The following is a 15,301-nucleotide window of genomic DNA, read 5'->3' on the forward strand; positions in this document are numbered from 1 at the left end:
TGGGACTCAAATCATAAACAAAATAACTTCAGATTGAAAGACAATTCCAAAAATAACTTAACCACGTCACTTTATTTTTGGTTTCATTTCAAAACTGATAATCCTATTTATGTCCATTATATTAATGCAATATACTTAGTCCAATTAGCCAAAATTGGTCCAATTTTATTCAACATAAATTTGAAACAGGACAGTCATTGTGTATTGAGTATTACAGAGTTCAGTCATATTTCCACTGCTGATCCAAGTATAAAATGAACACAGTGCAGCGTACTCAAGTTGCATTGACATAGCTTGATTAAACACATCACATGGCTTAATAACCATTTGATTTTCCCCAAATTTGTTGCATCAAAATTGAAATATTAAAAACAAATGAAGTTTCATGGGAAGTATTACATCCCAACAATATAACCACAGAATGCTTAAAATGTAATTTAAATATGAATAAGCAATGCTTAGTAAAGACTTGGCTGAAACTTCTGATCACACCTGTTGTAAGACTGTTTTAAAGAAAAAAAAAAATCAAAGGAAATAGGGAGTAAATATTGGGGGAAAAATAATCTTAAAACATATTGAAAGTGAACTAGTTACAATATTCTTTGGGAACAAAAAGATGCTGAAAAAGCTCTGCAGGTCTGGCAGCATCTGTGAAGAAAAAGAGTTAACGTTTCAGGTCCGGTGACCCTTCCTCTGCTGAGCTTCTTCAGCAACCTTTTGTTCCTGATTTACAGCATCCACAGTTCTACAGGTTTGTATAACATACTTCAGTATTCTTTGAAGAGCTGTGACCAGGATTTGAATAAAGTGCATTCGAGGATGCACAAAATGTTCATAGGTTGTGTATAGTCAGTATTTTTAGCTGTATAACATTGAAAAAGTGGTTATCGACTTGTCACATGTGCAACTCAAATGATCAAATAAATTTATTGGTCAAGAAACAGATTGTAAAATTAAAACAACTAAGTTTGGTGCTTAGCAAGGCTAGAGATTTCAGTGTTCAGGATTAAACACCATTTCTAGTACTTTCAAGTCAGGTGCAACACTGTTGAAAAAACAATAGATGTTCCCCAACAATTTCCTTCATCTTCAAGACAGCACCATTATTGTATCAGTGTTACAGGCATTTTTCAATCAACCTGGTCAGGCAGACATTGTAATGAATGTCTGGAACAGGTGGCATTTGAACCCTGATCTCCTAGCCAGAGGTAGGGATATACCACTACACCAAATAGCCCCTGCATCAGTGTTATATTTCCAGTCATTATGAGGTCTTTTGTTGAACAACACATTGCCATTAAGCACTTAATTAGTTTGGACCCATACTCGTTTCAGAGAGAACCTTACAGGTAGAAAAGCCAGGAGACTTGCACTCAGAGTTCAATGTGACCCAGATTCATAGAATCTCAACAGTGTGGAAACAGATCATTCAGCCCACGGAGTCCATACCAACCCTCCAAACAGCATCTCACTTAGCCCCAGCCCCCTTATTCCTGTGATCCTGCATTTTCAATGACTATCCCACGTAGCCTGCACATCCCTGGAGACTATGGTCAATTTAGCATGGCTAATTTACCTAACCTGCACATCTTTAAACTGTGGGAGGAAACCGGACCACCCGGAGGAAGCCTATGCAGACACTGGGAGAACATATAAATTCTCCACAGATGGTTGTCCAAGGGTGGAACTGAACCTGTGTCCCTGGCGCTGTGAGGCAGCAGTGTCAACTGTCAGCCACCATGTGTACAGAATTGCAAATACGCAACATTTTCTCATCCTCAATCAGTGACTGTTGATTCAAGTATCATTTTCTTCTTGAATATGATAATCACCCCATATGTTAGTGCTTTAAATGCACACTTTCTATAATTGTAGAGTACAATCATTATAGTCTGATTCATTTCTACCCATTCAGTTCATGTAACTCAGAAGCTGACAGGTTGTCCTTCTAACACATCAAAAATGTCATTCAGGCTTTTGTTTAAACACTTTAAGAATTCTTTAGCGTCTCGAGCAGGATAGCTGGATATATTGCATCCTATCCAGTGGTCATGAACACCATAACCAACACCAAAACCGTCAGGAACGACCGGTGCAAAGCCCCCTAACTGGACTGCAGGACTGCTGAGAGTGCTGGTAGAAAGAATATTATGGTTGATCTGAATATACGATGGGTCTTGGAATAGTTCCGGTAAAGATGTTCCTTTAGATTTTGCTAGGTACCGCAGAGCAAACAAATGCCGGTCAAATCCCTGACCTGAGGGAAGAAGTAATAAATAGTGACTTAGTCTCTGATAAATACATTTGAAAATTGAAACCTGGAGAGTTTATAGTACACAACTAAACACTGCATTTTATTCTTATGCAAGGCTTAGAACATGGTATCTAATTTGATTCACACAGGACAGGCAATTGTTGAGGCTTTGGGAAAATTATGAGGGGACCATAAAAAAGATTCTCAGTTTAAAACACTTTAATTAGGGTTCACGCATTATTGTTGATGCAGAGCATAGCATGGATGTTAACTTGTGCATTGGAATGTTATACCTTCACAAACTTTAAAACAGCCCTGTATGTGAGGATGCCCTTCTACAGAATTAAATTGTGGAAAGAACAGGGCTCATACTTCTGGGTCCTCTATTACTTTAATACTGGTGAGGCCTATCATAACAGGATTAGAGACATTTGGAAAATAAGGTGTTGAACAATGGCATTATATGCTAGTAAAGGAACATTATTTGCTCACTGCAATCTAAGATTGCTGTTTTGACAGCCCTGGATAAATAGGAAGGTTAGCAGCAGAAACAGTACACAACTGTAAAAAAAGTTGGTAACAAATCCCCAAAAAAAACGTCAAAATCAAAGTGCCAAAATGTATTGTGTTTAAAGGGCGTCTTGACAAATACACAAGCAGGATGGGAATAGAGGGATACGGTTCCCGGAAGTGTAGGGAGTTTTGACGATTGTAACAGACACCATGTCGGTGCGGGCTTGGAGGGCCAAAGGGCCTGTTCCTGTGCTGTAATTTTCTTTGTTCTTTGACTCCACATAACATGGGCAAGGTTGAAAGAAGAATCTCAAATTGCTGTTTGGATTTTTTTTCTGACAAAATTAATATACTACCATTGTTTCCCCTCCCAAATCCAAGCCAGGAAGAGATGGAGAAATGTACATTGATCAGAAGATTATTTTACTACTTATAGTGATGAAACTTATTTATTTCTGAAACTTACAGGTCAGCAACTAGAGCTGAACTAACAAAATCAGATTTTCTGCCTTTACAATCTTGTGAACCCTATTGTCAAAGAGAATCAAAAATTAAAGACAAAAGGAACTAGTGCTTTGCTATTTCAAAGAACCGGAACATCATTAACGGGCCAAAGGTCCTTTCACCTTTATTGCAGTAAAATTCTACAGAAAACGCTTGTAAAAGAACATTTGGTGGAAATCTATCAGAGTGTGATGCTAAATTATTGAATAGCTCAGATATTGAAATGCTGACAGTGATCGAGGGAAACAGCAAAACCCTGCAAAGAATCAACACCTTTACAGGTGGGAAGAATACTACATGAAACTATTAATCAGTCCAATCAAAGCAAGTGATAGGACCCATGGAATGTCTGGACTTACCCATGGCAGCTTCTTTGGTCAGCTGTCCATGATACTTGGAGCACTCATTGATCATCGTCCGCAAGTCTGAGATGCTGTGTTTTGATGGCTCCTTCACAAATGCCTCACTGCACTTCTTTGTGTAAATGGTGGCAGGGCGAATGGTTTCTGTTCGGCCATGTTTAAATGCTGCAGTGCTACAAGACTCATAGGTGGCAACTGTTTTCCCATACTGTCTCAAAAATGCCATTTGAAAAGAGAGTTGTGCAACTGCATCAGGGCTGACATTTTGTTTTTTCAGGAATTCCTTTCCACCTTTTTTGAACTCCAGTGCGTCAAAAGACAAGGTGCTCACTGTGTTATCAAACTTTTCCTTGGCACTCAAAATACCCGATTTTAGAAAATCATCAAGTTTAAACTCGAGCTTCTGCACAGACTGGGAGGAGTCAACTGCTGCAGGCAACGTAGTGGCTGAAATTGCAGGCCTCTCAGTCGTGTCCTTGAAAATTTCATTCATTAAACGCAGGACAGCCACACCATCACCCCACGAATGCTCAAAATTCACAGCTGCATGGCCTTCTTTGGTTATTATAATGCTGAAGGATTTGTCATACCAGCGGTTGAGGCCATTTCCATGAAGCATGTTATGGGAGAGCTGCAGATGATCCTTCACAGTGATATCATCAAAGCAAATACAGAAGATGGCTGTATCTATTTTATTCAGCGCCTCTGTATTCCCAGCCTCCAGTAGTCTCTGTCTCATCGAGGTCCAAGTATCTCTATTTTCACTTGTTAAATATCCAAGACAAAATTCAGGAGGCGGCCTTGGATCAGACAAAATATATTTGAAGTGAGCCTGGATTTCAGAAGCTTTTGTGATTCTTCCATCTCCATCAATAACATCAAGTGTGTAGAAATGTCCATTTCTCATCACCAACAAGTGCTTGGCACGGTCATCTGTAAGCAGCTCATCACGACCTGGTCTGGGAATACGAGTAGAATTGAACAGTCTGTAGTACTGAGACATGTCAAGTGGGTAGGCATTCACCATGTAGGCTCCATACCATGAAAGGGAGGCAGGAACAAATCGAATTATGTTCTTAAAAGAAGATGTATTGCTTTTAGCAGGATTAAGATGGAAGATTTCGGGTTCCAGTAAGCCAGCTCGAAAAGTCTTCATGAAACGCAGTGCAGACACAGTCATATTGGTCGCCCTAGTAACCTGATCATTGTTTGCAGAGTTTGGATCAGGATTAAAAGACATAAAAGGATTATGATTCAAGACAACTGGTTCACGTGCAGCGAGGTACATATCAAACCATGGTCCTAAAGAAATGAGAGGAAAGAAAAGATTCTTAGAACACCGATGATATCAAGCGTTACAAATATGTATTAGATTAACGTGTTCCATAATGAATTTATTTGTTGATCCAGTTTTTCTTCCTCTTTCCTGTACATACTGACTCTCATCACAGTGCTGTTCCATGGGCATTGCCGGTCCTTTAGTGACTCTCAAAAACAATTGCTCTCCTCCATGTCAGCTTGGTGCAAGATTAAACTGACAGACATCACACTTGAGTATCATGCCTTCATTCATTGCCCATTTGAACTGTTTCCATCAAGAAATACTGAACGCTCAGAAGTGATGACCTTTGGCAAATTTCCCTATATTCTATGGCTGGGGTGTTGAAGTCAATTGAAGTGCCTCCATTCAGAAGGGCAACCAACATAGTACATACCAGAGACTTGGCTTAATTCTTTCTGAAGAAAGCAGCCAGCCTCCCTCTATGTGCAGATAATGCAGTTGGGTATATTTCAGGTCAAATCTTGGTCTAGCAGATCAAATTGGCAAGTTGATCTCACCTGAAATGAAGCTGGTATGCTTGTTTCTTTTGTCTTGGACCACAAGTTCTTCATGCAACTGTTTACCAATTCCCTTTTCAAAATCCTTAGCCAATTGTTCAGTTCTCCTACATTACATTAAAAAAAACCACAGAATGTGAAGTGTGAAGTTGTGACAAGAAGTAAATACAGTTTAAAGGGAGTTTAATTAATTAGTCTAGGCCAGTTAGTCGCCATGTTTTGCAAGTTTGAAAATCAGACAGAAGCTCAATCACAGCTTGAATTCAGAAATTTATATGGCAAAATAAATACACTTCAACAAATCCCCTCATGGACTTTCAGAAGCAAACTGTTTGTATCTGTTTACATTAAACTGGGTACTGAATGATCTACTGAAAATAAGATTGCACTATTCAAATAGAAAGTTGGGAAAATCAGTTATTTAAATTTGAGAAACATGACTGTGTTCCTTCATGTTTACACCCTCATTTTCTGCTTATGATGTGACATCGCCATTTTGGGGCAACATGCTGACACAGAGATTTGCACTGCTGCCTCACAGTGCCAGAGTTCAATTCCAGCTTTGGGAACTATCTGTGGAGTTTGCGCATTCTCCCCATGTCTGCGTCTGTGTGGCTTTCCTCTGGATGCTCCGATTTCCCCTTAGTCAAAAGGGGTGCAATTTTGGCAGATTGTCCATGGTATTGTGGGATTATAGGGATAAGATCTGGGTGGGATATCTTTGGGGTAGGAAGAGATGGGGGGTGTAAACCTGAGGGGCTGTATGGCCCCATTTGCACTGTAGGGATTCTATGATTGTCAAGAACAAAGTCAGCACACAATCACTCTTTGCAGAACTTGGAAATTACACAATTGTTCAAACAGTTAATCTATAAAAGCCACCCAACATCTGACAAACATTCATTTAAAAAAAACTTAGTTTATTGAAAAACAAAAGTACTAATTAGGATAGCTTAAATAATTCTCAGTTTCCCACAAACGTGGTGAGTTTATTAGTGAATCCCTAAGTGCTACATACAGAATTATTTCAGTCTAAATTCAGTTAACTGACCTCAGCTGAGGCCTCTGCATCATGCAATAGGCAGGGGAAACTCTGCCTAGGTTCCACTGGTTGGAATCATTATCTATTGAGCTCTGCTGGAAGTGTGTGGAGACAAAGAAAGGTCAGATACTATAATTTTCAGTTAGAAGGTTGAATATCCTTTTACCACGTTTTCAAGACATGTTTAGAAGCAATCTATTGTTTGTAATTTAAGACACATTGGCAAATGCTGCAATTAATATTTCAGAGTCCTGCAAACAGCAAGTGAGTTGAATTATCAGTTAATCTGAAAGAAGAAAGGTTTGCTCCTTTTGTTCAAGTAATACCACTGGATCTTTTAATTCAACCAAACAAGACCAACAGTACTTCGGTTTTGACACCCAGAAGATTACACTGCTGACAATGCAGTACTTCCACAGTGCTGCACTGAAATAACTGGCTACTGTAAATACTCAAGAAATGTGAATTATATCCATATCCTTCCAACTCTAGAGGAGAATGTGCCAATGCCCAAATAATCAAAATGTTCCTGACATCAAAATTAAATCCTAGTGTATTCTCCACACACTCCAGATGCTATAATGCTGCCCAATGATCAAAAATAGTTTTTGAAACAAATCGTTTTAATCAAAATTACTATGAAAAAATAATGCAGATAGTCACTTTAATATTTCCTTAAATAGGTTAATCTTTTATATCAATTCCAATTACTAATAAATAAATTTGCATCTTTCGATGCATACCTGTCTCACTTCCCCAAAATAATGTAAATCGAGGCTGACACTTTAGTGCTGTACTGAGAATGGAGATGCTGTCTTTCAAATGAGAGAGCATCCAAACCGTTTCTGCTTGGGTTGAAGTTATGAAATGAACCAGCAGCACAGGCAGGTTTCCAAGCTGCCCTTTCACCCAGTAACCAAGGAAGCAGATGAAGGTCACTGCACTACTTTCAAGAACAGCATGTGTGTATTTCCTGAGGTCTCAGCCAGTATTTGTCTCAGTCGAAAGTCACAAAAACTGATTACTGATTGTTATCAAGTTGCTCAGAGTGTGTCTGCTCAGCACATATTGCCTACCTAATTTCCTGCAATAGCAGTCTCATTTCACTGACTGCTAAGTGTTTTGAGACAAACAGCAGTCATGAACAGCAATGTGATGCAAGTTATTTGTTTCACTCTTCATATTCTAAGGACACACTCTAGGTCCGAGTGAAGGTGTTGGAAATTCCAATGATTACTTTCTGCAGGAAAAAGTCTCATCTCTGTTCAGCATTACCTGATTGTAGCACAGTTCTAGAAATATAACGCACATTTCACCATTCCACAACATTGATTGTGGTGTTTTCCAGCATTGTCGATATAATTGCAAAGTAGAATAAAGTTTAAGTGACAAATGCAGAGATATTATGCTCTTCTTTACAGCTAATTACGGACTAACAATTATTTGCCATTATCTTTCAATTGTTAGAGATCTTAATTAAAATTATAAATAACCTCTGCTCCAAGTCCATTATCCTTGTGGATTGGATAGGATATATTGTCATGTCTTTGTATTTAATTCAAAAATAGTAATGATTGACTCACATAGCTCAGTGGAACACAAATAAAAAAACTTGCACACGCATACCACACAACGTTCACTGTTTACTTACCTATACTGGTCATTATCTAAAAGTGGCTTCTGTGCAGTCAAGTAACGTTGCATTGTAGCTTGCAATTTTGGAATCGGTAATCTTTAGATTTCAAAACAAACAAACAGGGTTAGAAAATAAACTATGAATACAAGCCTAAACTCAAGATGACAAAACAAAAAAATAGATTAGCAAGTATCATAAATATTTCTAAGATTTTCATTATTGCAGCTACCCAACACATTACATTCTAACAACATGGATCACACTACGAACTATTCCAACATACACTGCAGAATACAACTTTTACCAATGTTGTGAAATAAAAAAACTGTGGATGCTGGTGATCTGAAACAAAACCGAAGTGCTGGAGAAACTCAGTAGGAAGAGACAGATAGTGTTAACTTTTTGAGTCCAGTGACCCTGCTTTAGAGTTATGATAAACACCAAAATCATAGAATGCATAGTGTGGAAGCAGGCCATTCAGCCTATCACATTCACACTGAGTCTCTGAAGAGCATCCCACCTTGACTTGCTCTCCATGCTCGACCCCTGTAACCGTCCATTTCTTATGGCTAACCCACCTAAACCTGCACATCCCTAGATACTGTGATCAATTCAGCATCATCAATGCACCTACCCTACACATCTTTGGACTGTGGGAAGAAAGCAGAGCACCTGCAGGAAACCCAAGACGACACAGGGAGAATGTATAACTTCCACACAGACAGTCGCCTGAGGCTGAAATTGAACCCGGGTCCCTGTCACCGTGAGGCAGCAGTGCTAACCAGTGTCAACCCGAGGTTCAGCCGGCAACAACCCATTCAAACTACAAAGATCTGCAGGTGTTGGAAACCAGAAACAAACAAAAACTGGAAGCACTGGAGAAACTCTTCTCCAGAACTGAATCAAGGTGTACAGCTGGTTGCACACAGCAGGCCAAACAGGATTAGAGGAGCAGGAAGGCTGACGTTTCAGGCCTAGTCTGTTCTTCAGAAATGGGGGAGGGGAAGGGGATTCCAAAATAAATAGGGAGACCGGGGAGGCAGACAGAAGATGGATAGAGGAGAAGATAGGTGGAGAGGAGACAGCCAGATCAACGAGGTGGGGATGGAGCCAGTAAACGTGAGTGTAGGCGGGGAGTTAGAGAGGGGATAGGTCAGTCCTGAGAGGACAGACAGGTCGAGGGGACGGGATGAAGTTAGTAGGTAGGAAATGGAGGTTCGGCTTGAGGTGGGAGGAGGGGATAGGTGTGAGGAAGAACAGGTTAGGGTGGCGGGGATGAGCTGGGCTGATTTTGGGATGCGGTGGGTGGCGGGGATGAGCTGGGCTGGTTTTGGGATGCGGTTGGGGGGAGGGGGCGAGCTGGGCTGGTTTTGGGATGTGGTGGGGGGGAGGGGAAGAGCTGGGCTGGTTTTGGGATGTGGTGGGGGGGAGGGGAAGAGCTGGGCTGGTTTTGGGATGCGGTGGGGGGGGGAGAGGGGAAGAGCTGGGCTGGTTTTGGGATGTGGTGGGGGGGAGGGGAAGAGCTGGGCTGGTTTTGGGATGTGGTGGGGGGGGGGAGGGGAAGAGCTGGGCTGGTTTTGGGATGCGGTGGGGGGGGAGGGGAAGAGCTGGGCTGGTTTTGGGATGCGGTGGGGGGGAGGGGAAGAGCTGGGCTGGTTTTGGGATGCGGTGGGGGGAGATTTTGAAGCCGTCGGACCCGAAACGTTAACAGTGCTTTCTCTCTCCATCCACAGCTGCTGTCAGACCTGCTGAGTTTCTCCAGCACTTTCCGTTCTTGTTCCACTCAAACCACCGGCGCCTGCGGCCAGAGTCCCTTCCCGAGGTTTCTGTTTGAACATCTGAGCCGCCCTCCACCCCATTGCCCGGGGAGGCTTACAGCCTGGCACTGACCGCGGGAGGCTCTGCTGGAAGTGGTTGGTGGGCACGATGCTCTTATGCAGGTAGTCCAGCTCGGAGCTGGAGCTGCTCCGGCTCAGGGTGAGGGAGAGAGAGAGCCCCCCGGAGTGGACCAGTTTGCTGACTCTACCAGAGACCCGCAGCATAGCCATAGCGACCAGAGCCCCCTGTCTCCGGAAACCGCTTCAACTTCCGCGGTATGAAACCCCGCCCACTGGACATCCCATAACCCCCACCAGAGGAAGTGAGGACACAATGAGCGATTTGGCGGCAATGCGAGGTGGAGACCCCCTGGAGGGAAGGAGCAGTCAGTGTTTTGGGTATCACCCCTTCTTCACATTGACTGCTCCTTTCCTCGAGGTGCTGCCTGGCTTACTGAGGACGAAGTTTGTACACTGGATATCTTAAAATCCAGGGGTTAGTGTGGGTAAATCCCTCTCTCCACTCTCATTCATCCATTCAGTCCTCCATTCATTCACTTTCCTCCTCATTCATTCATTCCCGCTATTGGTTCACACTCTGCACTTTCATTCATTCACCCTCAGTTTTCTCATATGTTGACTTTGTCTCCACTCATTCATTCACTTGTACTTCCTCCAACCTCACGCTTTCATCCTGTCTCTGCTCTTAATTCATCACTCTTCCTCACTTTCTTTCACCCTCCTACTTTCATTCGTTCATTGTCTTCTCACTCATTCATTAATTCTCTCTGTAGTCAATCACTGCTTTATTCGCTCTCCCTCTTTCTTTCATTCATTTATTCACCCTCTTTCCTCTCTTCTCTCCCAGCTGATTCACACACTCTCCACTCAGTCATTTGTTCACTCGCTCCTTGTTCTCAATCTGAGGGAGGCAATAGCCTAGTGGTATTGTCGCTAGATTATTAATCCAAAGACCCAAGTAATGTTCTGGGGATCTAGTTTGATTCCTGCTGCAGCAGATGGTGGAATTTCAATTCTATTAAAAAACCTGGAATTATGAGTTTAATGATGACCATGAATCCATTGTCAATATTTGGTTAAAAAAAACCTTCTGGTTCACTAATGTCCTGTACGGAGAGAAACTGTCATCTGTAACTGGTCTGGCCCACACATAACTCCAGACACACAGCCAAGTGGTTGACTCTTAACTAACCTCGAGGCAATTGGAAAGGCAATAAATTCTGACCCAGCAGTAAAGACTTCACCCTGTGAAAATTCATTCCTTCTCCCCACTCATTTGTTTTCCTTCTCACTTCCTCCTTCTCCGTGCATTTCCCTCATGATCACCTTCACCACAGAGATTGTCCTTATGGGGTAAAGGGAACCCATGTGTGCTAATGTATTAAAAATAATCATCAAACAGAATTTGGAATTGACAGAAGATGTCATGGACTGAAGTCCCAATGGTTCCTGGAGTCTGACTCTCCATTGTGGTACTGAGGAAGTGCTGCATTCCCTTGAGTGGTATCTTTCAAATGAGATGTTAAACTGAAGACATTTGCTCTCAGATGGGTGTAAAATGTTCCATGGCACCATATCCAAGAAGTTCAGGAGAGTTAGCCCAGTGTGTCACTGATATGTCTTAATCTATATGACATAAAAAACTTCATATTATTGTTTACTTTGCTATCTACATTAATACCGTGACCATCCCTTGTTTCCTTGGCTCTAAAGAAATTTGTTATGTCATTTAGTCAGGAAAGATGCTATATAGATGCCAATCTTGCACCTTGACAGTCTCAGAATCATGGGATTTATGCACCATGGAAACAGGCCGTTTGGCCCATTGTATCCAACCTGGACATTAAGCATCCATCTTTTCTAATCCCATTTTCCAGCACTTGGCCCTTAGTTGTTTATGCTATGGCATCTCCAAGTGCTCGTCAAAATACTTTGGAAATGTCCAGAAGGTTTCTGCCTCTATCACTCATTTGAGCAGTGAGTTCCAGATATCCAACATCGTATGGGTGACAAAAAAATCCCCAAATGCCCTTTAAACCTTCTCGTCCTTTAATCATTTAGAGGGTTTTAATTGATTAATATGTACATGTAAATCCCTGAATTCCTTTCAACAAGAGGTGACATTTTAGGTCAGACAATGCATGTTAGTCTCTCTCTCCCCTTCACATACACACACACTCTCTCTGCATGCCCACCCCCCACACACAGACACATGCACTCTCTCTCCCCACTGCACCCCCCCCCACACACACACACACACAGTCTTCCCATGCCTCACACACACACGCACTGTCTCTCTCCATGCCTCATACACACACACACACACTCACACACTCTCCCTCACAAACTCTAACACACACTCTCTCTCTCTGTCTCCCTCACACACACATGTAAATCTATTGAGTGAATTTGTATTTTGCAGATACATTCTGTTTTGTTCTGAAAGCATGCAATTTATAGACTGTCAGTCAATATGGTGTCTTATAAATTCGTACTTTAAACAGTCCAAACCAAAACACAAACAGATTCTAAACAAGGTCTCACACCTAACATTTCTGAAGAAAGGTGCTGACCCAAAATGTCAACTTTCCTGCTCCTCTGATGCTACCTGGCCTGCTGTTTTCCTCCAACTCCACACTTTATAGTCTCACACCTAACATGTCTGACCTAAAATGTCACCTCTTGCTCTGAATACAAGAGCAAGAAGGTTATGATGGACCTGTATATAATCCTCCTTGCTAGTTACCAGACCACCAATTTTTCACATGACCTGCAATCTTACTGATGAAACATCCTATGTTCACATCTATATCATTAGTGTACACTACAAAGAGCAAGGGACGCAGTACCAAACTCAATGGTGTGCTACTGGATACAGGCTTCTTGGTGCAAAAAAACACTTTTCGATGATCACCTTCTCCTTCTTGCCACTAAGACAGTCTGGACCCAATTTGTTAAATTGTCCTGGATTCCATCAGCTCTTAACTTCTTAACCAGCTTGTCATGCAAAACCTTGTCAAAAACCATATATAAATCCATGTAGATTACAGTAACTGCACTACCTCCATTTACACACCTAGTCACCTTCCTAAAAATGTCAATTATTTTAGATATGATCTCATCTTTTGCAAAGCCATGTGGACTACCCTTGATTAACCATGCCTCTCCAAGTGGAGATTAACGCCTTTTCAATAATTTCCCTCCACGGATGTTAGACTCATTGGCCTGTAGTTTTCTGATTTATTTCTACCACCCTTCTTGATTAATGGTACATCCTGCCCTCCAATGTCTCGATAAGATTGGAAAGTTAATGGCAGAGCCCCTGCGACTTGCACCACCGCCCCCACCCCCAAAGGAGGCAGGAATACATCACTTCCAAGCCTGCTAACATTTCAAATACTTTTTCTTCTTCAGTGATAATCTGTTCAAGTTTATCACAATCCACTTCCTGATTCCGGACCTACATCGTCCTTCTCAATAGTGAATCGAGATGCAAAGTACTAAATTAACACTCAGCAATGCCTTCCAGCTCCACATACAGATTATGACTTATCCCTAACGGATTTTCCCCAATGTTACCAATTTGTGTTTTCTCATGTCCCTCCACTTTATTTTTGAAAGAGCTCCCTTTCTATATTTATAACATTGATAAGTTTCTATACTCCTCCAGGGATCTGCTATTTCTGAAACAGGTTATTGGAAAACCCCAATGCTTTCAGGAAAACAAGGTTGTTCCTGAGCTTGAGTTTGTTACAGTGCTCTCTGTATCGGTGGATGTGGATTGTCTAATTGATGCCAGGTACTTTCACAAGCGCTAAAACTAAGCACACAAGCGCACAGGCTATTCAACAAAATTGGCGTTCTGCAGACCATTGGGCAGATTTTGGTCTTGACAAGGAATCAGATGCAATGTGGATAGAAACCACCTTTGAAGAATCTCTATAGTGGAGGTGGGGGGAGGGGCAATCATTCCGGTGTAGAAGGGGTCTATTTGTTACATCACACCTGCCCCGATCCTAGTTTTTCTGTCGAAGCTATCTACAATAATCCTCTTTCCTCACTATGTCCAGTATTCTCTAATGTTTAGGTTGTCAAAACAATTCTGTCTTAAATACAATAACAGGAACATAAGGCAACAGATTCCATGCGGCTTGTAAGACATTGCTGTAAGCTTCCACATAGGCTTTTAGCACTAATCCTGAATGTACCACATGCCTTATTGTCGCTGATCCCCTCACTGGTAAAGTCATTTATTTTCAAATCCATTCAAAAAAATTCCCTTTTAACAGCCTGTTGGTTTTCGGCTACCTAAAGCTGTGCCTTTGTCTGTCAAACAAATTCGTCAGCACTCTGTTAATAATCAGTCCTGTTTACACAAAAAAGGAGCAGAATTCCACGTGCCTTTTCCCCCTAATCCATATTTTGCCTCTTTGTCCCCAAGTTTCTACTACATTCGATGGGGAACAAACGGTGCCACTCCTTTTCCTTCTCAATTCATTATTTCAAATTCAAGAGTTTAAATTATCTTGGTGTGGATTGAATCGCAAGGAAAGCTGCCGTTTTTTTCAAAACCAAAACCCAGTGATTTTCATTCACATTTTTATATTTCCTCCACCATCGGTTCCAATGCTTTACTCCGATATCCGGAAGGTCTGAGCGCAGGCAGAACTCGTATTCACTAATCGTATTTGATACTTAATAAACTCTCTGATCATAGGATCAGAGACATCCGTGTGGGATAATAATGGCAGCTGGTTCGTGCTTTCTATTTGACGAAGTTTGGCTCGGAGATCAGAGGCATTCTGATCTATGTGTGGAAAGGTCAGTGAGCTGAGCCCCTGTCAGCGAGCATTCACAGCTCTATCGACATCCACATGGACTAGCGATCTACCCTATACCAGCAAACCGAGCACCATGGCTGGAGCATTTGCAGCAGTATCCATTCAGATCAAAGGTGTCTTTAAAAGGAACGGTCTGCTCATTCTCTCGGTGCTGTCGGTTATTATCGGGTGCTCCCTGGGATTTTTCCTTAGGACGAGGCATCTCTCCGAACAGGTGGGCAATTCTATAAGGAGACAGGAAGGGGTGCGGATGCTTGGAAGCCAGCGTCTGTAGGTGTGAGGCTGGAAAAGCACAGCAGGTCAGACCGCATCCGAGGAGCAGGTAAGTCAGCATCTCAGGCTGAAACCCTTCGTCAGTCCTGCGGAAGGGTTTCGACCCGAAACGTTGACTGCCCTGCTGCTCGGATGCTCTGGGACTTGGTGGGCAATTCTGTAAGGATTTGACTGTGTCAGTGGCAGCAATCAAAGTAGT

General features: G+C 42.0%; 2 protein-coding genes across 3 annotated transcripts in view; one reads left to right on the plus strand and one right to left on the minus strand.

The window, feature by feature from the left end:
- Positions 1-144: 144 nt before the first annotated feature.
- Positions 145-10,246, minus strand: cpt2 (carnitine palmitoyltransferase 2). Of its 2 annotated transcripts, none has more exons than XM_048539130.2 (5): positions 10,041-10,246; positions 8,166-8,246; positions 5,473-5,579; positions 3,631-4,935; positions 145-2,257 (listed from the first exon to the last, which is right to left on the minus strand). In XM_048539130.2, exons 1-5 carry the CDS (start codon positions 10,196-10,198, stop codon positions 1,926-1,928), a joined length of 1,983 nt encoding a protein of 660 aa, XP_048395087.2. In that variant the 5' UTR covers positions 10,199-10,246; the 3' UTR covers positions 145-1,925. The 2 variants fall into 2 exon arrangements, with proteins under 2 accessions (XP_048395087.2, XP_048395088.2); XM_048539131.2 differs by lacking the exon at positions 10,041-10,246 and adding an exon at positions 9,896-10,007.
- A 4,569-nt stretch (positions 10,247-14,815) lies between these two features.
- The window catches only part of slc1a7a (solute carrier family 1 member 7a), a 51,599-nt gene continuing 51,113 nt past the window's right edge, over positions 14,816-15,301 (plus strand). Inside the window, exon 1 of the mRNA XM_059648248.1 lies at positions 14,816-15,043. Within this exon, the coding sequence (XP_059504231.1) occupies positions 14,903-15,043 (141 nt within the window). The 5' untranslated portion in view covers positions 14,816-14,902. The remainder of the gene's footprint in view (positions 15,044-15,301) is intronic.

The sequence above is a fragment of the Stegostoma tigrinum genome, chromosome 8 (assembly GCF_030684315.1).
Source record: "Stegostoma tigrinum isolate sSteTig4 chromosome 8, sSteTig4.hap1, whole genome shotgun sequence".
Taxonomy (NCBI): Eukaryota; Metazoa; Chordata; class Chondrichthyes; order Orectolobiformes; family Stegostomatidae; genus Stegostoma; species Stegostoma tigrinum.

Bases quoted from the DNA above. Each gene is read 5' to 3' on its own strand.
- cpt2 (XM_048539130.2), bottom strand. From the start codon at position 10,198: ATGGCTATGCTGCGGGTCTCTGGTAGAGTCAGCAAACTGGTCCACTCC. The intron at 4,936-5,472 runs GTGAGATCAACT...TCATTTCTTTAG, and splicing joins GCATACCAGCTTCATTTCAG to GACCATGGTTTGATATGTAC. The intron at 2,258-3,630 runs GTAAGTCCAGAC...TTCTTCCCTCAG, and splicing joins GACCAAAGAAGCTGCCATGG to GTCAGGGATTTGACCGGCAT.